This window comes from Asterias rubens, unplaced genomic scaffold, assembly GCF_902459465.1.
Source record: "Asterias rubens unplaced genomic scaffold, eAstRub1.3, whole genome shotgun sequence".
Classification (NCBI taxonomy): domain Eukaryota; kingdom Metazoa; phylum Echinodermata; class Asteroidea; order Forcipulatida; family Asteriidae; genus Asterias; species Asterias rubens.
The window spans coordinates 90844-113654 of record NW_022985723.1 but is presented as its reverse complement, the minus strand read 5'-3'; the positions used below and the strand labels follow the sequence as shown (position 1 = coordinate 113654).

At 38.6% G+C, this 22811-nt stretch overlaps 2 protein-coding genes across 3 annotated transcripts; one reads left to right on the top strand and one right to left on the bottom strand.

Moving 5' to 3' along the window:
- Nucleotides 1-695: 695 nt before the first annotated feature.
- On the bottom strand, nt 696-9471 carry LOC117306369. The gene is made up of 8 exons (XM_033790974.1): nt 9392-9471; nt 7763-7931; nt 6979-7096; nt 6277-6418; nt 5239-5450; nt 4222-4422; nt 2147-2288; nt 696-1110 (listed from the first exon to the last, which is right to left on the bottom strand). The coding sequence occupies exons 2-8, from the start codon at nt 7902-7904 to the stop codon at nt 1072-1074; spliced, it is 996 nt and encodes a 331-aa protein (XP_033646865.1). The 5' UTR covers nt 7905-7931; nt 9392-9471; the 3' UTR covers nt 696-1071.
- A 373-nt stretch (nt 9472-9844) lies between these two features.
- Nucleotides 9845-22211, top strand: LOC117306371 (COMM domain-containing protein 7-like). 2 transcript variants are annotated; one of them, XM_033790977.1, is made up of 9 exons: nt 9861-9947; nt 12563-12616; nt 13719-13821; nt 14536-14592; nt 15262-15299; nt 15956-16046; nt 17516-17565; nt 18545-18593; nt 19972-22211. In XM_033790977.1, exons 1-9 carry the CDS (start codon nt 9861-9863, stop codon nt 20046-20048), a joined length of 606 nt encoding a protein of 201 aa, XP_033646868.1. In that variant the 3' UTR covers nt 20049-22211. The 2 variants fall into 2 exon arrangements, with proteins under 2 accessions (XP_033646869.1, XP_033646868.1); XM_033790978.1 differs by lacking the exon at nt 12563-12616 and having other exon boundaries at nt 9845-9947; nt 19972-20048.
- Nucleotides 22212-22811: the final 600 nt, after the last annotated feature.

The following is a 22811-nucleotide window of genomic DNA, read 5'->3' as shown; positions in this document are numbered from 1 at the left end:
GAAGTGTGAAGCAGGCTTTACTCTTCTGAAAGAATTACGCTTCCAAAATACCTCAAGGACCAGAGTTTGTCACAGTCTTCAAAGCAGCAATCATTGTCTTGGTGCCCTTTGAAATGTACCCTCACAATTTGTATTCCCTCATAGCGGTGCCCTTTACTAAGCAAAATATACCTCGTCCTAATACGACGCTGAACCCTAAAGCCTGCATAGGTCTAGCACACAAACAAACAAACAAAACCAAAGACACAGCAAACAAACTGCTGATTTAAATTCTACTTCTCACAATACATAACTTAACTTAAAGGGTGGAGGTTCCAAATTGTCCATTAACATTGTTCTACAATGATTATGTGGACGTGATTTGTTTTAAAGACACTGGCCACTATTTGCAATTACTCAAAATAATTGTTAGCATAAAAATTACTTGGTAACGAGCAACGGGGAGCTGTTGATAGTATAAAACATTGTGAGATACAGCTCCCTCTGAAGTTACGTAGTTTTTGAGAAAGAAATAATTTCTCACTCAAATATTTGAATTTGGTTTCAAATTGGCTTTCAGAAATAGATTTTGAGGTCTTGAATTCAAGCATCTGAAAGCACACAACTTGACAAGGGTGTTTTTTCTTCCATTATTATCTTGCAACTTATCTCCACAACCAATTGGGTTCAAATTTTCACAGGTTTGTTATTTTATGTATATGTTGAGATACACCAAGTGAGAAGACTGGTCTTTGACAACTAACAATAGTGTCCACTGCCTTTAAAGCCACATTTAAAAAATGGTTAGGCTAAGTACAATGTTAAGTCAACAAAAGCCCGGTTCATACTTCCTGTGAATGCTAATGCGAAGCAATTTTTGTCGTCACATGGCTGTTGGAGCACAGCTCAACTGTGGCAAATTATTTGTTGCAAATTCACAGGAAGTATGAACTGGACTAAACTTTCAATGGTTTAGTGAAATTGTTATATTTAACATAATCACAATACTCAATGGTACTGATGCAATAAGAGATAAAAAAGAAACACATATGAAAGTAAGATGTAAGTAAAAAGAGTATCTTGGAAGCATTCTTACATGACGTGAGACTTGGTTCCTGATGCAGATTTCACCTGAAAAAATAATCAAACATAAATCTCCTCGTAACTTGTTCTCACATTGAACTTTACAAATCAAACCTCTAAAAAATGCAGTACAGTGCTAGTAATGTCATGAATGTGGGCAAAAACTTCTGATACAATAAAATAATTGTAAAGATATGCAACAAACCCTTCACAGAGTAATTCTCACTATTTTTTTTGTAACAAAAACAAATTGACTAGAGCGGGACTTGATAAATGTGTTGGTGCTCAATCAATTGAGCCATCTAGCCCTATGTTGGTGGTCTCCCTAGTTTGTCAAAATACTTGTTCTGGGGTTTCAGTCTACGAAAGCTACACAACTGTTAACTGCCGTAAAGCCAGGGATCACACCCAAGTTTACGATACAAAATGAGAAGCGGCAACAGAGGGATCACCTTTAAGGGGTTGCGACTTTCAATTTTAAATACCAAATATTACAAACCATTTGGGAAACTGGAGTTCCAAACAGATGCAGTACATGGAAAGAAGCCTGGTTCATAATTCAAATCTATGCGAATGCGATATATATTTTGACGTCACAAATTTGCAACAAATAACTCCTATCATTTGACTTGTGCTCAACTCCTGCGAAACGTCAAAATTTGTATCATATCACATTTGCACCGGGCTTAAAAGCAGTGGACACTTTCGGTAATTACTCAAAAAAAATATCAGCATAAACCCTTACCTCGTGTAATAAGGAGAGGTTGATAGTATAAAACATTGTGAGAAATGGCTCCATCTGAAGTGATGTAGTTTTCGAGTAATTTTACACGAATTTGATTTTGAGACCTCAAATTTAGAATTTGAGGTCACGAAATCAAGCATCTGAAAGCACACACCTTCGTGTTACAAGGGTGTTTTTTTCTTTCATTATTCTCGCAACTGCGACGACCAAATGAGCTCAAATTTTCACAGGTTTGTTATTTTTTACAAATATTGAGATACACCAAGTGAGAAGACTGGTCTTTGCAATTACCAAAGATGTCCAGTGTCTTTAAAGCTGCTAATGGTTCAATGTACTTACCTTGTTGATTATTTCTGACTCTATAAGATCTGATGATTCTGATGCATAGACAGTTACATGAGCTGGTAAGAACACTTGATCACAGTCACCTTTACGAGTAGCAACTTTGGCTTTGGTCATCGGTTTTACCATATCACCAACCCTGTTATAATAATAGTATAAATTATAATAGTGGCTTTGTATATAGCATGCCTCTCCTTCACTCAGTGATGCTCAAGGCGCTTCAACATAGTATTTCCTGCAAGGTATGTGGGACTACGTTTGAATTATGATAATAATAATAATAATAATAATAAGACTTGTAATGCGCACATATCCACCCTGCTGGGTGTTCAAGGCGCAGTAAAACCAAAAACAAAACAAAAACAAAAACACAACACGAAGAAAAAAACAGACACAACAAAATTAGTCATTGAAAACCTGTGACATAAGATAAGTTTTGAGAAGAGACTTGAATTTTGCAGTACAAAAGAGACCTAATCCTTAGCACCATGTAATGGTTTACAAGATGTTGTGGCGCAATAGGCTGCCAATCAAACCAGGAACACTCATTTGAACCCACACTCTGCTGATCAGAAACACCAGCGCTTGAATATGGTGCTCTTAACCGCTAGGCCATATGGTGACATTAAAAATCATTTCAACCAAATAAAGAGACCCTCATGAATGTGTGTTCTCCTCAACATGGGTGCATTCAACAAGCCATCCGGATGAAACCAAAACGAGAACTAACTGAACACCTTCCCCCAGCATTCACTTATGCATCATGGGACAGTTGAGCGGGACTACTTTCATTGCATACATTCATCCAAAATCCTTCAGGGATATCACAAAAAGATCCTAAAATAATTGTCCTCACTGTAAACCTGCAACGATAAATTAATTCTGGGTCCTAGAGGTGGAAGGCAAGGAAAGGTACATGTACCACTACACCAGCCCAACCACCCTGGGTTCAAAGTCGCTTTAACTCATGGTTCAACCCGATCGAGTTCAACTCTGTGTGTCTGAACAGTTCTAAATTTAGACCTAATCAAGTTCAACCCACAAAAGGGAGGGGGGTTAATCTTTAGACCACTTCCGGTTTATCTTTTAACACCATGTGTGGACTGAATAAAAAAGACCACACCTGGTTTAACTCACAACAGACTACCCATTGACCTCCGTAATCATTAGGTAAACACACGGTGACCAATGAACGGAGTAACGAGGTCGCGTTTACTTTGACCTCTTAAAACCAAAGATAAACCGGATCAGGCTTAACTCAGTGCTGTCTGAACGCGAGGGAATTTCCTTTTTTACGACCACCCCCCGCTGCTCATAAAAGTTAAACCAGTTCAGTAACTTAGTACGCTGTCTGAACATACCCTATATGAAGTAAGATAACAATTGTTGTTCCCATCACAAGAATGTATTTCAAATTGTCAGTTTGTCTTCAGGATATCCTTTGATAATCATAGTAGTAACAATACATGTAGTTATATTTATACAGTGTCTGACACATTCAGGAAGAGATAAAATGAAATGATACAAATATTGTTTCCACTGTAATTACAACATGAGCAATATGTTTCTTTGTCATTAAAGAAATATGACACATGACATAATAGATAGGAGGAAATAATAAACTACAGTTGTTAAATTTGCATCAGGAACAGGAATGTGTTTCATGTTTTAAAGGCAGTGGACACTATTGGTAATTACTCGAAATAATTGTTAGCATATAAACTTACTTGTTACTTGTTACCAGCAATGGAGAGCTGATAGTATAAAAAAATGTGAGAAACGGCTCCCTCTGAAGTGACGTAGTGTTCGAGAAAGGAGTACTTCTCAGCGAATTTGGTTTTGAGACCTCAGAATTAGATTTTGAGGTCCCGAAATAAAGCATCTGAAAGCACACAACTTCGTGTGACAAGGGTGTTTTTTCTTCCATTATTACATGTAGCTTGCAACTTGCCGACCAATTGAGTTCAAATTTTCGCAGGTTTGTTATTTTATGCATACGTTGAGATACACCAAGTGAGAAGACAAAATAACCAAAGGTGTCCAGTCCCTTTAAATAAACGTGAAACTCTTACCATGTGATGTAGACGAATTTGACGGTAGTGATATCATCAACTAGATCAGTGACTCGCAGTAATCCATAGAGAACCTTATCACTTTCTAAGAAGCCTTTCATTTCATCAAGACCATTATCTCCTGACCCAACGGTGACGATCGGTGCTTTGGGATTCCCTCCTTCGTAACCAGCTAGTAACCAATTTGTAGAACTTTCAGATCTATTACAAAAGAAAAGTGAAGAAAAGTGAAGGACAGTGTAGGTGTTTGGAAATGTGCGAGCGCCAGACAGGTGCATCAAGATGATCGTGAATCAAGGATTTAGGTGTGATGGATTGAGAGTAAAGCCTGGTTCATACTTCCTGCATTTGCGAATGCGATGCAAATTTGACGTGACTTGATGTGAATGTGACGTTACAACTCTGTTTTTTGCTGCGATATTCGCAAGAGAATTGAGCACAATTCAACCCCTGCGAATTGTTTGTTGCAAGTTATTTGTTGCGAATTTGTGACGTCAACATTCGTATCGCATTCGCATTCGCAGGAAGTATGAACCGGGCTTATGAATATTTGTTGCGTTTAAACTAGATCCAGAAAGGTGGATTGCGATCCGTCATTTTTTTAAAGACCGGAGATCAAGATTCAGTGTCGCGCTTACACCAGTGCTTGATCCGGCTCCAGTCTAAGGCCTCAAAATAACCCAACAGCACCCACAGCAATTGCAGCGGTGCCCTTTGACTTTGCTGTGGTGCTCTTTGCAAAGTTCCAATGCAAAACTAGCTTTTCTTCTCACAGCTTGCCCCTTACTTGAGGAAAACTGCCATGCCCCTTACTTGAGGAAAACTGCCATTCCCCTTTAAGAGCGTAGTTCACAGCCTGCAATCCTCCTTTTCAACCAGATGTTTATTGGCAAAAAAGTCAAGACTTATTTACTCAGAGTTTTTAGTTCCACCTTTCTGGATCAAGCGAAACAGTGTCTAACATGTCTAAGATTTAGAAAACGAGCAAATGAAATTTAAAACAAAGAGATGTCTTACCTAAGATCTTTAATGATTTCTGAAACTTCTGGGTCGACTGTTACTGGTGAACCTTGTGAACTAACTGCAGCCATTTTGGTGCTCGAGTTGGATTTTCCAGGAATACCGACCGCAGATTTCTTGGTTTGTGTTTGTGTAAAGCCTCGTTCTTGTACACCTTCTACTTCACTTCGCTCCCGCACTTTCGACCTTGTTCCTGCTGTGTCTTCCAACTATCACAAAATAAATTTATTTACAGACACTGGACACTATTGGTAATTGTCAAAGACCAGTCTTCACAGTTGGTGTATCTCAAAATATGCATAAAATAACAAACCTGTGAAAATTTGAGCTCAATCGGTCATCGAAGTTGCGAGAAAATAAGGGAAGAAAAAAACACCCTTGTCACACAATGTTGTGTGCTTTCAGATGCTTGATTTCGAGACCTCAAATTCTAAATCTGAGGTCTTGAAATCAAATTTGTGGAAAATTATTTCTTTCTCGAAAACTACGTCACTTCAGAGGGAGCTGTTTCTCACTTGTTTTATACCATCAACCTCTCCCCATTACTCGTAATCAAGAAAGGTTTTATGATAATAAATATTTTGAGTAATTACAATAGTGTCCACTGCCTTTAGTTCAATATAACAAATGTTCAATATAACAAATATTACTAACCACCTGGGGTATTGACAACACAAAGGTATTGACAAAATTGGGAGACTGACAAATATAGGGCTAGATAGCTCAGTTGGTGGAGCATGTGTTGTGTTAAGAACGCCAAAAGTACCCAGTGCACTTATCCTAAAGAGAAGGGATTCACCCAGGTGTTCCTGGTTTGATTGTCAGCATATTGCGCCACAGCACCAGGTCAAAGTTTACATGGTGCTATGTAAAAGGGTAGTTCATTATAACATAAATCCTCCTGTCTCGATGGTCGAAGGTCATTATGTTGAAGCATTGAGCGTCACTGAGTGATGGATAATAAGCACTATATAAAAACCACTTTTACTATTATTATTATTATTAACTAACTTTGATTGTTAAAACTATTTCTACCTTTTGCCGAATGACTTCTTCAGTGATATCAGCAGTTGAGTCTGTCTCCATTTCTAAGTGACATGGCTGGAAATATTTCCTAACAGATTCATGTACCACCCCAAAACGGCCTTTCTTTGAAAATGGCACATTGGTTCCAACCCTAAAGTAGAGTGCAAAAGATAAATAAATATTGAGCGAAATATGTATCAAGCACAGAATGGCACCTACTGGTGGTCAAAGAGTTGAGACTAGGGCCTCATTTTTAGGTCCTCCATTGCATCACAGTGTTGTAGCCACGAATGCCAGTCATTTTGCCCCCCCTGGCAAAGTCGCCCCCTGCAAAGTTGCCCCCTACGAAGTCGCCCCCCAGCAAGCTCACTCCCTCTTGGTACAAACTCAAATCATTGAAACAATAGGCAAAAATGTGTAGGGGGCGACTGTGTTTGGGGGGGGGCGACTTTGTTAGGGGCAACTTTGTCGGGGTTCGACTGTGTCGGGGGCGACATTGTGAGGGGGCGAGTTTGTACACGGAGGGGGCGACTTTGCAGGGGGCGACTTTGTAGAGGGCGACTTTGCGGGGGGCGAGATGACTGGTTTCCGTAGCCACAGTGAGCAGGCTGCCCAGAACTAACCAATTTCGCCCTGCACTCTGAGCAAACTACACTGTGCTGCCCAGCGGGACAGTGTAACAACTATAAATACCTTTAAATACTTACTTACCAATGAATATACACAAATTTCACAGTAGTTGAGAGGTCAAATGTCGTATTCAGTCTCGCCAGAACATACATCACTTGTTTATCATCAAGGACTTCATTTATCTCATTTATGTCTGGACCTGGCAAACAAACAAACCAAGAAATCTTTAGTTTTTGTTAGTTGTCAACAAGTTTAGGTTTTTTTCAGCAGATGAAAGGATTGTTTCCCTTTTTCCATTTGGTACGTTAAATGTAAATTTGTAAAATAATAGGCATGTAGGGCTTTAGAATCATTACTTGCCCAAAAACATAGACCAACTATTTGGAATCTAAGTATTAGCTAGAGGCGTGTCTGAGTGTCTTTTGGACACCCTGTTTTGAATTTGGACACCCTGTTTTATCTGTAATTTACACTTTTTACATGTAAAGTATTGTAAGTAAACAATTTTGACCAGCAGTTTTTTAAATTTCCAGCAACTGTTGACTCCCTTTTTTGACACATCCCTGCTAGTAGTAATACCTTGAATGGAATGCCAGGGGTGGATTTCACAAAGGAGTTAAGACGAGTCTTATCCCCTGGTAAGACGAGTAACTCATCCTAACTTAGGACTAGCCTTAAGTTTTTAATATCTCCTACCTAGGAAACTGACCCCTGACTCCTTGTAAGCATTGGCCTGCCAACCCAAGCTGCTTTTAAATCCTTCATTTTGGCAATTGGATATAGGAAGTATTGGGACTCAATGGTTTAAGCGTCTAGCAATAATCTCCCAAGTTTCATTAAAGTTTCAGATCTGTCTTCTATTTACCTGTGAATATGACATCTATTGCGTTGGGTTCATTGTTGACATGACCAACAATCACTAATTTGGTTTCTGTTTTATCATCTCGTACATCTTGAAGACTCATCTTGAAGGCATCCTCATCCACAAGCTTCACCTCGGTACTCATCTTATTCTTTGTCAATCTGAAATAAAACTAATCAGAAATGAAATGATAGATGTTAATTTGCTTTTTTTGCTTTGGGGATAGAGAATATAAAACTTTTCTTTTAGAAAAAGTTTTCATAAAGCAAATATTATGTTTTAGGAAATTTTAGAATTTTTATGTTATGTTTTTGAGTTGTAATAAAATACAATGTTAGAATAAGAAATGTTCTTTTGCGCCTGAATGAGCGGCAACCATTTTGTCTGTTTTGATACGTTTGTTGTCGGGAGGAGGGTTACGTTATCGCAACTATGATTTCGAGAGGTTCCCAAAAGTAGATCTCTGTGTTTCTTTTTCTAAACCCTAGACCCTCCAGACTCTGTTCTTTGAAGTTTGAAGAAGTACTGGTGGTCACCGTGGTCAAGTGGTTAGACTGCAGGACTTGCAATCACAAGGTTGTGGATTCGAATCCCCCAGCTAACCACTGACTTCACAATGACTAGAATAAATATTGTCGTCTAGTTACTGAATCACAATTTCTTGATTTGTGCAATTCATGATTATATATTCATAGACGTTAAAACAATGATTGTTTGAGAGATTGGTTGTTGCCAGCTTGGTGTTTATATCCCCTTGTGGGATTTTGCAGAGTCCTCTTGATGGGAAGATCACTCAAACAAACAAACAAACAAACAAACAATACACAGAAAGACCCGTCCACCACTCACACTCGAATCATTAAAACATGGCGGCGCCCAAGAACATGTCACAATAAATGTAATTTTTGTACACTATTTTTTGGACCAATTTTCAAATCATCACATCTGGACGAAGTCATCATTTAGTAAGCCCTGTTATGTGTCATAGTAATTCCACATGTAAGGAATAAAATGAGGTATGTTGGAGGAGTATTGGACTTTTTTAAATGGGAGAAATTTGCAATCAAACTACCACGCATTTTGCGACCTTTGAAAACTTAGCGTTTAAGACATGTATCGAAGGTGGGCTGTAATGGTGACAGTGATGAGACCGATGTTAAAAGCGGAGCCATTAACAGCTCAACAAGGTGGGCTAGGCTAGTATTTTTAGTAAGGTATCACTATCAGAGCATCAGATCACAACAACTTAATTTCAAGTTTTTCAAGTATTTCAAGTTTGCCCGCTTGATTGGTAGAAATGTATTTATATGAACAAGATGTGAACCACACAACTCAAAGTTCAAGCTTCATGCTAAACCGAAAAGCCCCTGAAGCAAGAATACAATACAATCAAATGGAACTTGATCAATGCGGAAATCCCGGAAGTGGGCATACACACAACACAAGCAGTGCAATGTTAATCAAATCAGCGTGTGGGGCTGTGAGTGCAGTGTCTGTTTGCACCCGGCCGGCTTAGTCAACTCAAATTCTTCATCTTGGTTGATTCAATACAATATTTCGAGTCTCAAGTAAACGACCACTATCAAGTGATTATCAAGTAACTTTATATTAAAAACAACAAAAGAAACTTACTCTGATGAGTCTGATTACTGTCTGTGTTCACTTTGCCTGGCGCGCCCCGCTCGCTCACTGTCATTCAATCTGTGTGTGGGTGAGGTGGGTGTGGGATCGAGGTGAGCAACCATGCCAAGCTGATGCAAACAATTTCGACCCCGCCTTCATTATCAACAAATATAGTTCGAGGTTGAAAAGTTTCGATTGCGGTTCACCGCAGAAATGCCGAAAAGTTTGTTTCTTTCTCAATGCAAACAAATAGATAATAACCCTACGTTTTGACCATAGCAGATTCTTTCTCGAAGGCCGAATGACAACACAAAATAGGTATCGTGGGGCATACGTGGGGGAACTTAGAAAAGTAAAAGCCTGTCAACCCCCTTCGACAGCCCCGCCCCCTTGAACGTCTGGTAACCAGTCGTTTCTCTGCGCATGCATCAATCATTTAGTAGACGGAACCACACTGTTCATACTACACACTTCCGAAATGGCTGCCACCTTTCATTTTGCGATGGAAACTCCTCCAGATTCGATGTTTTCAGAAATACAGACTCTCAATAAATTTAACGAAGAGGTAAACTGCAAGATGTTATTATGAAGCTCATTATGCATTTATGGAAATTAATTGTATATTTGGAGATTTTTCGTATCAGCGTAGGCCTATTTATTATGATGTTTTTGTAAAAAATACTGACTTGAGTGACTGACTGAGCTGTTGTGCGCAAGCATGCAAACGGCACGCCGCCACCATCGGCTGCTCTGACCAATGTTTGACCGTGATATGTGCTGGGTACAAAACTTTGGACCCGCCCCTGGCAAGATCCAGAGCAAAGCAATTTGCATGTCTAGCTTTGATAGAAATATCTACCGTCCTTTTGTGTTCTGAGCTCGGGATACGCTTCCGTATGGCACCACCACTTTTCCATTTGATATTTGATATGTAATTGTAACTTGTAAGTTACCTCAATCAAAGTCAAAAGAGATACCCCTAACCCTATGGATAACTTTCCGTATGGCGGCACCACCACTTTTTCACTCATTTTTACAAAAAGGGATATCTCATTGAGGTAAATTAGATACTATATAACTAAACTATATTATTTTATACCGAATGAAAAAATGGTGGCGTGATACGGAAACTTTCCCTCCCTATTTGTAAAATTGAGTGAAAAAGTGGTTGCGCCATACGGAAAGTTATCCTGAGCTTGTGTTGTAACCTCAACCTATTATGAACAAAATAAATGTAATATTGAAAAAAACACTTGCTAAGCACAGAAGAATAGTATTGCTTAGCAGAATCAGGTTACCAGCCCAAATTTACATTAGTTTGCATTTTTGGCTGTAGTGTAGTTGCGATAACGTAACCCTCCTACCGACGGCCGCTATTTCGACAGCTAGTCAACAGATTTGCTCCATTTTTACTAGGCCTGGGCGAGTTATTCGAATATCCGGTTAATGGCGAATAGGTTTTCCTATCCGTAACCGCGAATGCCTTTTTTTTTTTAACCAGATATCCGCAATGGGCGCGAATACCTATTTATAAACCGGATAGTTCTGTAATTTCAACCAAGTAACCGGATATTCTTTAATATCCGAATATCCGCAGACTGATAGGAATGTTTTGTCTGAATCCTTATGAAACTTCTATTAAGACAGCATAAAACAGCATAAATTAAGTATTTAACTATACTCACCTCCGTGAAGAGTTAAAACAATGACATTTCTGACGTAATTTGTTCAAAGATTACGAAAGTTTTCCTTCACATAGAGTCAATCATGATCAAAAGAAAAAAGAAAATCGCCTTCTTTAAATTAGATCCGGTTATTTTTATGAATGAACCGAGTGACACTGTCTAAAACTAATATTAATCCGCCCATAAGATCTTTTTTTATATATATATATATTTTTTTTTATAGCGCCCTCTAGCGGCGAAAAAACTATTTGAATATCCAGTTAATTTCACTATTCGCCCAGCACTAATTTTTACCACTCTCAAAAATCGTGACACAAATTCTAGGGACACGAACGTAATCCACAATGTCTAATGAAATGAATCCTTTACTAACACTCAAAACACATAAAGGACAAAAACTTACCAGATCCTTGAGCGAAACAGTCACAAATTTCCCAGGTTGATATTTGAATTTGTCGCACACTTCTCGATATGTTTAACGCTTTATTTTTTGGTCACCAAGCGCTGGATTGGATTGACGAACTGAATCAGGACTAAACCATTCTGTGAAATGGGTGCTACAAGGCAGTGCGTGTGCGATGTCCACTTACAATGCCCGCTGTTCACTCATATAGCGTGCACGCACTACCGCACTGCTTTGTAACACCCCTTTTACAGAATTGATTAGTCCAACTCGAGAATTGTGGCTTCTGTGCGTGCGTACTCCAAGTTAATACTAGGCATTCTACGCTTACAAGGGTAGCGCAGAAATTCGGCACTTGCACGTAAGCAGGAATCATGATCGTAAGCGCAAAATCCGGCGGTAAGCAGAGCCATGAAATTGGGCCCTGGTAAGTTGAGCCGATAGCCTTACCATCAGCTCATACTAGTTCTAGGAGTATCAATAAAAAAAGAAATTGTGTACAGTTACTGGTTTTGTCGAAGACCATTTTAGAGATTATAGAAAGTGGATCTAAAGAGAAAGACATGACTCGTGGCCGAGCGGTTAAGAGCACCGAATTCAAACTCTGGTGTTTCTGATCAGCAGAGTGTGGGTTTGAATCCCCAGCCGTGACACTTGTGTCCTTAAGCAAGACACATATAACCATTGCTTCGTCCTTCAGATGGGACGTAAAGCCGCTGGTCCCATGTGTTGTGTAAACGCATGTAAAAGAACCCAGTGCACTGATAGAAAAGAGAAGGGGTTCGCCCCGGTGTTCCTGGCTGGATTAGCAGCATGTTGTACCGCAGCCACAGCACCTTGTAAACCATTGCCTGGTGCTTAAGGATTAGGTCTTATATCTCAAAATTCGCCCCACTCCTTGCAGTAATAATACCTGGCGCTTTGTAAGGCGGCGCGTTATAAATACGGTTATCATTATGACTGGTCTTCAAAAGGTAACAAAACATCTGATATCGTTGTTAAGATTGCTAAGATGTACGGTGTAGGATAATTTAAATGAGTACCTTAGAGGACAATATATTATCAACAATTTTGTCTTGATTTTTCTTACAGCAATTCAAGCAAATAGTTACCATTGTCTTAACCTTCCTTCTGGAGCCAGCAAAGGTAAATATGATTTTAACTTAAAAAAAACGGATGTTTTTTTGTCACTTTTCTGAAAGGGTCTTGTTATCAAATTTGTTCACAATACAGTGTGCCCTCTAAAGGTTACTTAGGAGAATCAGGGAGAGGCATTAGTGAGCCTTCAATTTGGGACGGTAGGGCGTACAGGATGGAAAGTAACCAAACGCTCACGCTTCCGCCTGATATGTAAGCTGTTTTGATTTCTAGCAGGCTGTGGACCAAAAGGTGACACGGCCACAGGATCACAGGTAATTGCAGTGCATAACAACTATAACAACGTGGACAAAATGAAACCACTCGGTCGTGCTTATAGACCGGATGTTATTTTACCCCAAGACCATCCTCAAACTCTGCTGCAGGACGGAGACATGTTCAGTTTCCCACATGCGCAGATCAGTTTTTCAGCTCCCTTACCGTCCCCTTCCTCCTCCCGTCTGGAATCATTGGACAGTGCAATGTCATGAATGTGGGAAAAACATTTCAATGTAGCACCTGCTACACAACCCGGCTCAAACTAATTTGTCAGGTCTCAGTTGGAGATCACTGATATGTTTTAGCCCTCCACAGTCTTACATCAGGAGCTAGACTGAAACCACAGGGCGTTCAGACTGAGACTAGTCTTGGAACCTGTCACATTGGAGAATCGGACAGATACATCATGCAAAGAGTAAAATATTACAGCTTACAATAGCTGCCTTGACAACTATTCCATTTAGGCTGAAATGTTCAGGACAAAGCCCAATTTCATAGAGCCTGTAAGCATAATAACTTGCTAAAGCACAGACAAATTTGGTAACCCGTTTACAGAACCTGGTTACCAGCCTAAATCTATAAATTTTACATTGTTGCAACTGGTGCGCCACTAATTTTTTGCTCAGCAAAGACAGAGTAAGAGAGTAGTATTTTCTGCTTAAAACATGTAACAGCTTTTTGAAATTGGACCCTGGTTCCTGGGCTTAATGCAAGGCTTACAAGGCTAGCGACATATCGGGGAATCGTGATCGTAAGTGCAGAATTTGGCGGTAAGCAGAGCTATGAAATTGGGCCCTGATTAAGTGTTGTTTGCACTAATTTTTTATTTCAGTCAAGTCAGTTGGTAGTTCATCTTGATGACTTTGCCAGAGATGAAGGTATCAGTGCAGCCCCTTTAAGAAATATCGTCAGAAGCCTCATCACAATACTCAACAGTAAGTCAACACCCTTGATGTTTCAAGGACTGAGTGAGCTGTCTTTAACTTTGTTAGTTTTATCAAGTACCGGTAGTACACTACCAAGGAAACTGATGGGTAAATTTAAATGATTTTGTTCTGAACAAAGACAAATTTATTGAGACGACCTCTGGATTAACAAGCGACCAAATAAGCTACATCATGTACATGTAACCGGCCCTATGTTGGTGGTCTCCCTGTTAGTCAATATCTTTGTTCGGAGGTATCAGTTAGAAGCCATACAACTGTTAACTGTCGTGCAGTTTTAGTAATGTGTTATTGTTGTGTCAGTTTTACTGTAATCATTCCAATATTTCCTCACACTTGTCATGATCCTGTTTTGCATATCATGAACAAAGGCTGTTTTATTGTTATCACTAAAATATCTGGTCAATTTCTTTTCCCTTTTTTTACTGTGAATTTCTACACATCTTAGTGTGTGTGAGGTTCAGTTTTTAACATTGAAATAGCAGGTAATGGGGACCAGCTGATCTTAATGGCACTATTGGTAATTACTCAAAACAATTATTAGCGTAAAACCTTACTTGGTAGCGAGCAATGGAAAGCTGGTGATAATACTAAGTGAGAATACTGGCTTTGACAAGTACAAACGTGTCCAGTGCTTTAAAGTGATTATTATGTTCTAAATTGCATTGAATGATTTATGTATGTTTTATTGTTGAATATTTGTAGATGCAGTGAAGAGAAACATGACTCCATCTCAGCTGAATGAAGACCTGGTAAATCTTGGTAAGAACAGCCAGCCTATGTGTCTCATGCTTTGTCATATCTGTTGGGTGTGACCCCATTCCAATGTGATCATTTTACAATTGGTGCACTCTGTAATGGGGGTCCAAAGTAGGTGAAGCAGGCCGAGGGTGCCTGTTGCCCCAAGAGTCTTCAAATTCAAAGCCCATGGATCCCATCACAGCATGCAGCAATTGTTTTATTTACTTTGATAGAAGATTGCAGGAGGGATAAAGAAACATTAAGGCCGAGTCACACTGCATCGATAACGCAAATGATAACAATCACGACGCAAAGAGAGCACATTCTAATGGTTGAGTGAGCGTGTGCGTATTCTGCGTGGAGCAATTCAACCAAGAGACTGCGTTCTCTTTGCGTCGTGATCGTTATCGTATTTTTCATTGCTGCAGTGTGACTCTGCCTTTATGAATAAGTGTAATAGATTATAAATATACTAAAATAATTTATTATTGAAGACTTCATCTTGTTGTTTCTTTCTAAACAGGAAATCTTTGGTTGAAAATCAAATTTCTAGTCTGGTCTTTGGAACAGGAGAGAGGTTCCTCCAGTCTTGCTTGGGGTGATCTGTTGTCCACATTGCACTCATAAACATTCATTATTTGTATGTTATTGAATCAATTAATCATATGTGTGATATTGTTTTCTACACAGGTTTATCAGAAGAAAAATCATCTTATTTATCAGATCAGGTAAGTTGAAATCTTTCATTTAGTTGAGTGTTTTGATTAAGGAGTGGCTAGCTTACATGTGAGGAGAACAGTTAAAGTTATTACCAGTTTAAAGGCACTGGGCACTTTTTGTAATTACTCAAAATAGTCGTTAGCATAAAAACTTACTTGGTAACAAGCAACAGAGAGCTGTTGATAGAAGCAACATTGTGAGAAACAGATATCTCTAAAGTTACATAGTTTTTGAGAAAGAGGTAATTTCTCGCTTAAATATTGCCCGACTCAATCATGTGGCAACACAGCAACTTGGGTCAACTGAGTTAGTGAGTGAATATTAAAAGACTTCAGGCCTGAAGCACTTTTTAGGCATCTGAAACTTGAAAGCACAGAAATTTGTGCGACAATGGTGTTTTTTGTCTTTCATTATTCTCTAGCAATTTTTATGACCAGTTGAGCACAAATTTCCACAGGTTTGTTATTCTATGCATTGTTGGGCTACACCAAGTGAGAATACTGGTCTTTGCCAATTACCAAAGGTGTCCAGTGCCTTTAAGTTTCAAGTGTTATCTTTGAAGTAAAAGGTGAACACATCCTGAAGTTTCCTGTATAGTTTGTAATACATTTGTGATTTTAGAAGTTAGCTTGACATCTCATCCATGCTTTTTATTTTTGTCCAGTGGAAGAGCAATCTATTGGGTTTATCAAGAACAGCCGTTGGTCAGACGCTGATGGTCAACCAGCTCATGGATATGGAGTGGAAATTTGGAGGTACACAAAGCATTTATCACTTCATTCACTCAATACACTCATTTAAGTTTGAACACACGATGCTCTGATCGTCGTTCTCCAGGAGACGATCAGAGCATACTGATCGAAACGTCGAGTTAAACCAACGGTTCTTTTCAGAACCACCCCCAACTCATTTAGAGATAGTCATTACATGGTGTTACCGCAAACTCTTCTATATCATAGTTGTATAGTTGCGTAGCATCTTTGTAAGTTGTACACAAACATGGCGTTTCAGTGTCAGGTAACAACCCAGTTCCTGCGTTGAAACGTAGGTTTACAGCCCTTACTCAGACCGAATCTGAAATAATAAAATGTCAATGGGATAAGCACACATGAGGAGTTTTATGGTATGGTAAAATCTATTAGGTTCGGTATAGGGTGTGATACAGACTACATCTGGTCTCAGGAGTCTGTATCAGACTCGGGCAAGCGCCTTGTCTGATACACACTCCTCGACTAGTTGGAGTCTGTATCACACTCAACCTTTAAAGTGTTTGAAGTGTTTTATGGTATGCTAAAAACTATTAAGTTCAGTTTAGGGTGTGATACAGACTACATTTGGTCTCAGGAGTCTGTATCAGACTCGGGCAAGCGCCTTGTCTGATACAGACTCTGAGTCCTAATAGCTTATACCACATGCTTCTAAAATGTATGTCGTACCTGAAATATACATGTGCAATCTTGTAGCTATGCTTGGGTAGGATGCTGCAAGCTTAAATCCACGCAAAATTTTTTTGCAAGCTTAAAGGAACACGTTGCCTTGGATCGGACGAGTTGGTCTATGAAAAGCGTTTGAAACCGTTGGTTATGAAATGCATATGGTTAGGAAGATGTTTTAAAAGTAGAATATAATGATCCACACAAGTTTCACTCAAAATTGCACGGTTTTCATTTTACGTCGCAAACTAACACGGTCAGCCATTTATGGGAGTTAAAGTTTTGACTCCCATAAATGGCCGACCGTGTTTGTTGACGAGGTAAAACGAAAACCACGCAATTTCGAGTCATATTTGTGTAGATCGTTGTATTCTACTTTTACAACATCTTTATAACCATATCGATTTTATAGCAAACGGTTACAAGACGCTTTTGAAAGACCAACTCGACCGATCCAAGGCAACGTGTTCCTTTAAAAATTCATCAGCACACTTGCCACAACTTGCAAGTCCATGTGCAAGATTCCAGATAGAGAAACATGCTTTCTGGAAGCTTGAGGTTGTACATGTGTATATCTTTACCAAGCAACCGTTGCAAGCTTGCAAGTGTGTCAATTGCTTGCAGGTAGGTTGCGTGCAAATTGATTCTCATACAAGCTTAAAAAATTGCGATCTGGTATCGACCTTACAGCAAGCTTACTTTTCTGTATGGGGTTAAACACAAAGTGTGAACAACTGCCTTTGAATGAATGTAATTATATTAACAATTTTGTTGTGCGTTTATTTCTATAGTGACTGCAGCCAGTAGTGAACTTCAACAAGTTGGGAGTACATTCCTGCAGGTAAAGTATCAATGAAATCTTATGGTGCACCAACTGACCACAGTCTAAACTCTGTGGTTGAAGTCGATTATTTTCTTTTAACAAAATTTAGTATAATCAAAAAGCTGACTTCGTCATTTGTCAGATAAGAACTGTCAATGTGTTTTCATTCTTGCACTGTTATAATGAGTTATTGGTATCTGAACACATATTTTGTGAAAATGAAAACAAGACGCGCTCGTAGAGAGCACTGTGTACAAAACAATGCATTATGTCGGTTTATAAAACTTGAAGATGCAGAATGCACTACCCGTGTTTGGCACCTGAGAGTGCTATGGGTTTCAGAGAATAAATTGGTGTCATATCACTTCATGGAAACACAAAACGGCAAATCTAGAGATACATCGGTCTTGATAATAAGTGTAACTGTGAAGAACTATAGGAAGGTCCTGAAACTTGTGAACAAATATAAAAGTAATGAATTTGTCAGTAATTTGAGGTCTCGAAATGAAGCATCTGAAAGCACACAACTTCGTACGACAATGGTGTTTTTTTCTTTCATTATTATCTCGCAATTTCGACGACCGATTGTGCTGAAATTTTCACATGTTCGTTATTTTATGCATATGTTGAGATACACCAAGTGAGAAGACTGGTCTTTTACAATTACCAAAGGTGTCCAGTGTCTTTAAGTTATTGGCTCAACCGACAAAATCTTTCAATCCCTTTTCTATTTCAGGCTGAAAGGTGTCCAGTGTCTTTAAGTTATTGGCTCAACCGACAAAATCTTTCAATCCCTTTTCTATTTCAGGCTGAAACTTTTTACAATGTGAAACTCACATTACTTTGGTTTTATCTTTGAATTTATGGGTTTGATCTCCCCTGAATATTATGTGGATTTTGGTTTGGCATGACTTTGAAAGTATGGAGTTTATATAGTTGACCCCTACTGTGGCTCTTGTATTACTTTATGTTTTATCCCTCATTGTTTTTTCTGCAGCTGAAACTGGTTGTGAACAAAGGGAATAAGACAGAAAATGTATTTATGGGTAAGTTGATTTTGGTATTATCTGTCCTCGGAAGTTCATACCTCCTGATGCTACCCACCTGTACAAGGCAACTATACGTCCCGTAATGGAGTACTGTTGTCACATTTGGGCCGAAGCTTCTACCTGTCCTTATACAATTGTTGCACGCTGTGACTGGGGTCAATGGCGTTTTGTACACCCGAGGGGGGAAATGGAACCCGAGGCGAAGCCGAGGGTGCTATTTTTCCCAGAGGGTGTACAAAACCCATGGACCCCAGTCACAGCGCGCAACAATTGTTTTGTTATACCTTGGTAACATTAATATTCCTCTTCGTGAAGTTCTTTTGTTATCTTCAAACATTATTACGACGGAGTATTCATTGTTTAATAAGCAGACGAACAAGAAACAATTCCTTACTGTTCCCTCGAACCTGCGGGTGTTTCGTACACAGCGCTGGAAATCGACCAACACTGGGAACGATCAAGGTGATGTACACCGTTGTACATCACTTTTTATGCTACCCGCCGCGCTGTGCGTTACGCTTAGCGCGCATTCTTAGCCTTGGTACATGCGTTTTTGTTGAACGTCACGTGATTGGTTCTCGACCAATTAAACTTCACATTTTGTTACCGAGGTATAACAATAATGATTGTTAGATAGAGTGCAGAAGTGTATAGTTAATCTTTATGGTCAAGGGTGGGAAACAACAGTACCAGCTCTTTATACGGAAGTGTATACGGCCATCATGGTTATGCGTTACCGAGATAATTTATCATTGAAACACAGAACTAAATAGCCAGCCTTTGATATTTTCATGGTAAATGTGCCATAGTTGTGTCCAACCTGTAGTTTCTTCTATTAGGATATTTGATTAAGAAACCAGGCTTTCTGTCTGTTCTCACCCATACACTCTTGCATTGCTGAGATTTAAAAGAAAGAGCTGGATGTAAACGAAAGAGCCGTTCCAACAGCTTTATTATATCAATTTTGGTTTAACCCTTACCTTGAGGTAAACACGGTACGATCCCGGATTTTGTGAAAAAATCACAGGCATATTCTATGTTCTTTATCCCCGATGCAAATTTAACATATATTAAATCGTTGCATTACCTGCTGCTATAGAATTCAATCTGCCTGTGGCCACCAGGCAATCTCAGTGGTCTAGTTGGTAAGACACTAGAACAGCAGAGGTGTGGGTTTGAATCACACTTGAGTAATTAGGGCGAAGTTTCATAAAATCTCTTTACAAAGTTAATTGAAAGCTACAGTGAAAGGAGAATAATCTGCGTATTTCTAAAAAGTAACAGACAATGTTTTGTCATCAGGAATAGAGACAATGTGTACACGTTCTATACAAAATGATGTATTTATACTTTTTACTTTTACTTTTGTTGACAGAACTTTCAGTGCCACAGTTTTACTCATTCCTCCATGAGATGGAAAAAGCCAAAATGAGTCTGGAGTATTTTAGTTAGCAGCTCTTAGTATGCTCATCAGCATGCATGGACATCAGGTACCACTCTTTATTATTTCCTTTTCTAAAGAATTCTCACGTGGAGTCCAAGTTGAACAAAGACAATCTTTGCGGGGTCTATTGTTTTAAATAACTCACAAGGGCGAGTGGGTAGGTCCACTCAGCTGTGTGTGGTGCATACACTTTGTGGACGTTTCTTAAGAAGAAAAAATATTCTTCAACACTGTCATGACTGTAAAGTAACAGTGTGGATGTGTACGTGTATGTCCACATAGTGTTTCAAAGCCCTTTATTTTGTGGACCTCTTTTGTTCCCAGGTCCACAATTCGTATGTAGCCATTGAACACCTTTTGGCTCCCAAGTTGCAGGAATTTGCACAGGTTGTGTGACTGATACAATTAAAATGATCTCCATTTGTATTTATTGTACTCTAAATTTCTATTTTGTAATTGAATAACAAATTTGTAATTAATATTTTATTATGGCTAACAGCAATTAATATAATGTTTTATGCACAGTTGTACTGTTCATGAACAATGTATATAAAGTAAAGAAGAGGCCCAAATATTGGCAGCATATTGCGCCACAGCACCTTGTAAACCATTACATGGTGTTATGTAAAAGGAGTAGGTCTCGTACTGTAAATCAAATGTAGTTCCACATACCTTGCAGGAAAATACTGAATGTTGAAGAGCTTTGAGCGTCACTGAGTAACGGATATGTGCGCTATGTAAGAAGCCACCATTAAATATGCTGAGTAAGATTAATATTAACTCAAATTATTACATTACATGTAACAAAACTGCAAGACATCATGTAAATGAGGTTTGTTATTAAGCCTGGGCGACAAGTGAAAATTACCACTCGACTAGTCGCACCTCAAATAGTCGCGACTTTGACACTGGTCGCGACTAATTCTTTATTCCAAAGATCTATTCCGGCATAATGTTTGCCGGAAGCGCAATATACTAAAAGCAAATGTGCTGAAAGGATTGAAGGATTGTGTCACTGATGCCTGATTGTGTTTTCTAAGTAAATTATGTTGGGAGAGAATAGTTGAGAGCGACACATTGGTTCACCGAACAGGAAGTCGCGACTATTTTTGTAGCAAGCACAACTATTTTCGTGGTAGTTGTTAAGCACGATTAAGTGAGTAGTTGAAAAAAGGTAGTCGCAACTCCACTAAGCAATTAATAGTCGCGACTTCAACATACATTTAAGTCGCCCTGGCTTATAGTTACCATATATATTTGAAAGTAAGCTTTTGGATAGAAATTACAAAATTTATTTTTATTTTTTACTATTACTATTATTATTATTATTTATATTATCATTATTTTTTATTATTATTATTTCTTTTTTTGGGGGGGGGGTCATAATATGATCATATATTTAATTTCAAAAGCAGTTTTCTGCAAACATACATGTGAAATAAAATGCACCGTAGGATTAGTTTGTTCATTGGATGTCGCTAAAGCGGTGTTCGTGCGTGTTTTAAAAAATGGTACCACGATCATAAAGCGCATGACAAGTAGAATAGTGCCTGGGCTTCATGAGTACTCGCGTGCGGGCTTGGAAAATAGCAAGAAGAGCACCTATGTAGCACCTGATAATGAATGGACCAGTAAGAACTCTACTCTCGGTTATGAATATGTATGAGGTATAGTAACACAATATAATAACTTTACACCAAGTAAGTTCTAGAAAGATGTTTTAAAGAAATAAAAATGTGCAGAATAAAACCACTTTTACAAAGTATTGTGTTTGAAAAGTTTGGTTTAATGGCTTTTTTAACCCCAATATTATACAATGGTTATTATGAAGTAAAGCGTACAAAAATAAAGTTATACAAAAGTTATATTTTTGCACATTTGACCATCAGACAATAGCATTAAGCACTGCAAAGCAATTTCTCTAATAATGTGCATCCTTACCATAAATGATATAAATATACCCAAGTTTACACTGTATTTATATACAGTAATGTTTAAAGCCGCAACCCACAAAAAAAACTGCAGTAACTGCAAATACCTGAACCTACATTGGCAAATTTTTGTTTGTTGAAATGTTGGGCACCTCTGTTGAAGCTTAATAATAAAGCCATTGGAAACTTTCGGAACAGAACAAAAATAAAAGTTCACAGATTTACAAATAACTTACAGGGTATACAGAAGGTAATGGTGAAAGACTTCTCTTGAAATATTAAAGTCTCCTGAGCAGGTTTGTTATTTTATATATAAGTTGTGATACACGAAGTGTGGGCCTTTGGACAATACTGTTTACCGAAAGTGTCCAATGGCTTTAAGGGCATCGCAGCAAAAAGAGAAAACTTTCCCACAACTGCAGTAATGTAGGTCAAATTTTTGGAGTTAAATTATTCAGCACTCTTGTCTAAAAAGCCAAACAATTTACAGGTTAAGCCAATTTACATAAGCTTAACTTCCAGAGTTACATGGGTACAACATAAAAAACACACAGGTCAATTTATAAGCACAACCCTCTATTTCAGTTAAATAACCTGTAATGATTGACAAAATTCAAGGCTTAAATTTTTGGGGAAAATCCACATGGAGGTACATATTTAGTGAACCACAATTTGTTGTCAAGACCAAATCAAAATGGAAAAATTATTATTCATAAAAAAAATAATATGGCGTGTCATGGCCTAGCGGTTCAGAGCATTGAACTCGAGCTCTGGTCTGGGTTCGAATCCCCAGCCATGACCCTGTGTTCTTTAAAGCAAGACACTTTTAACCATGATGCT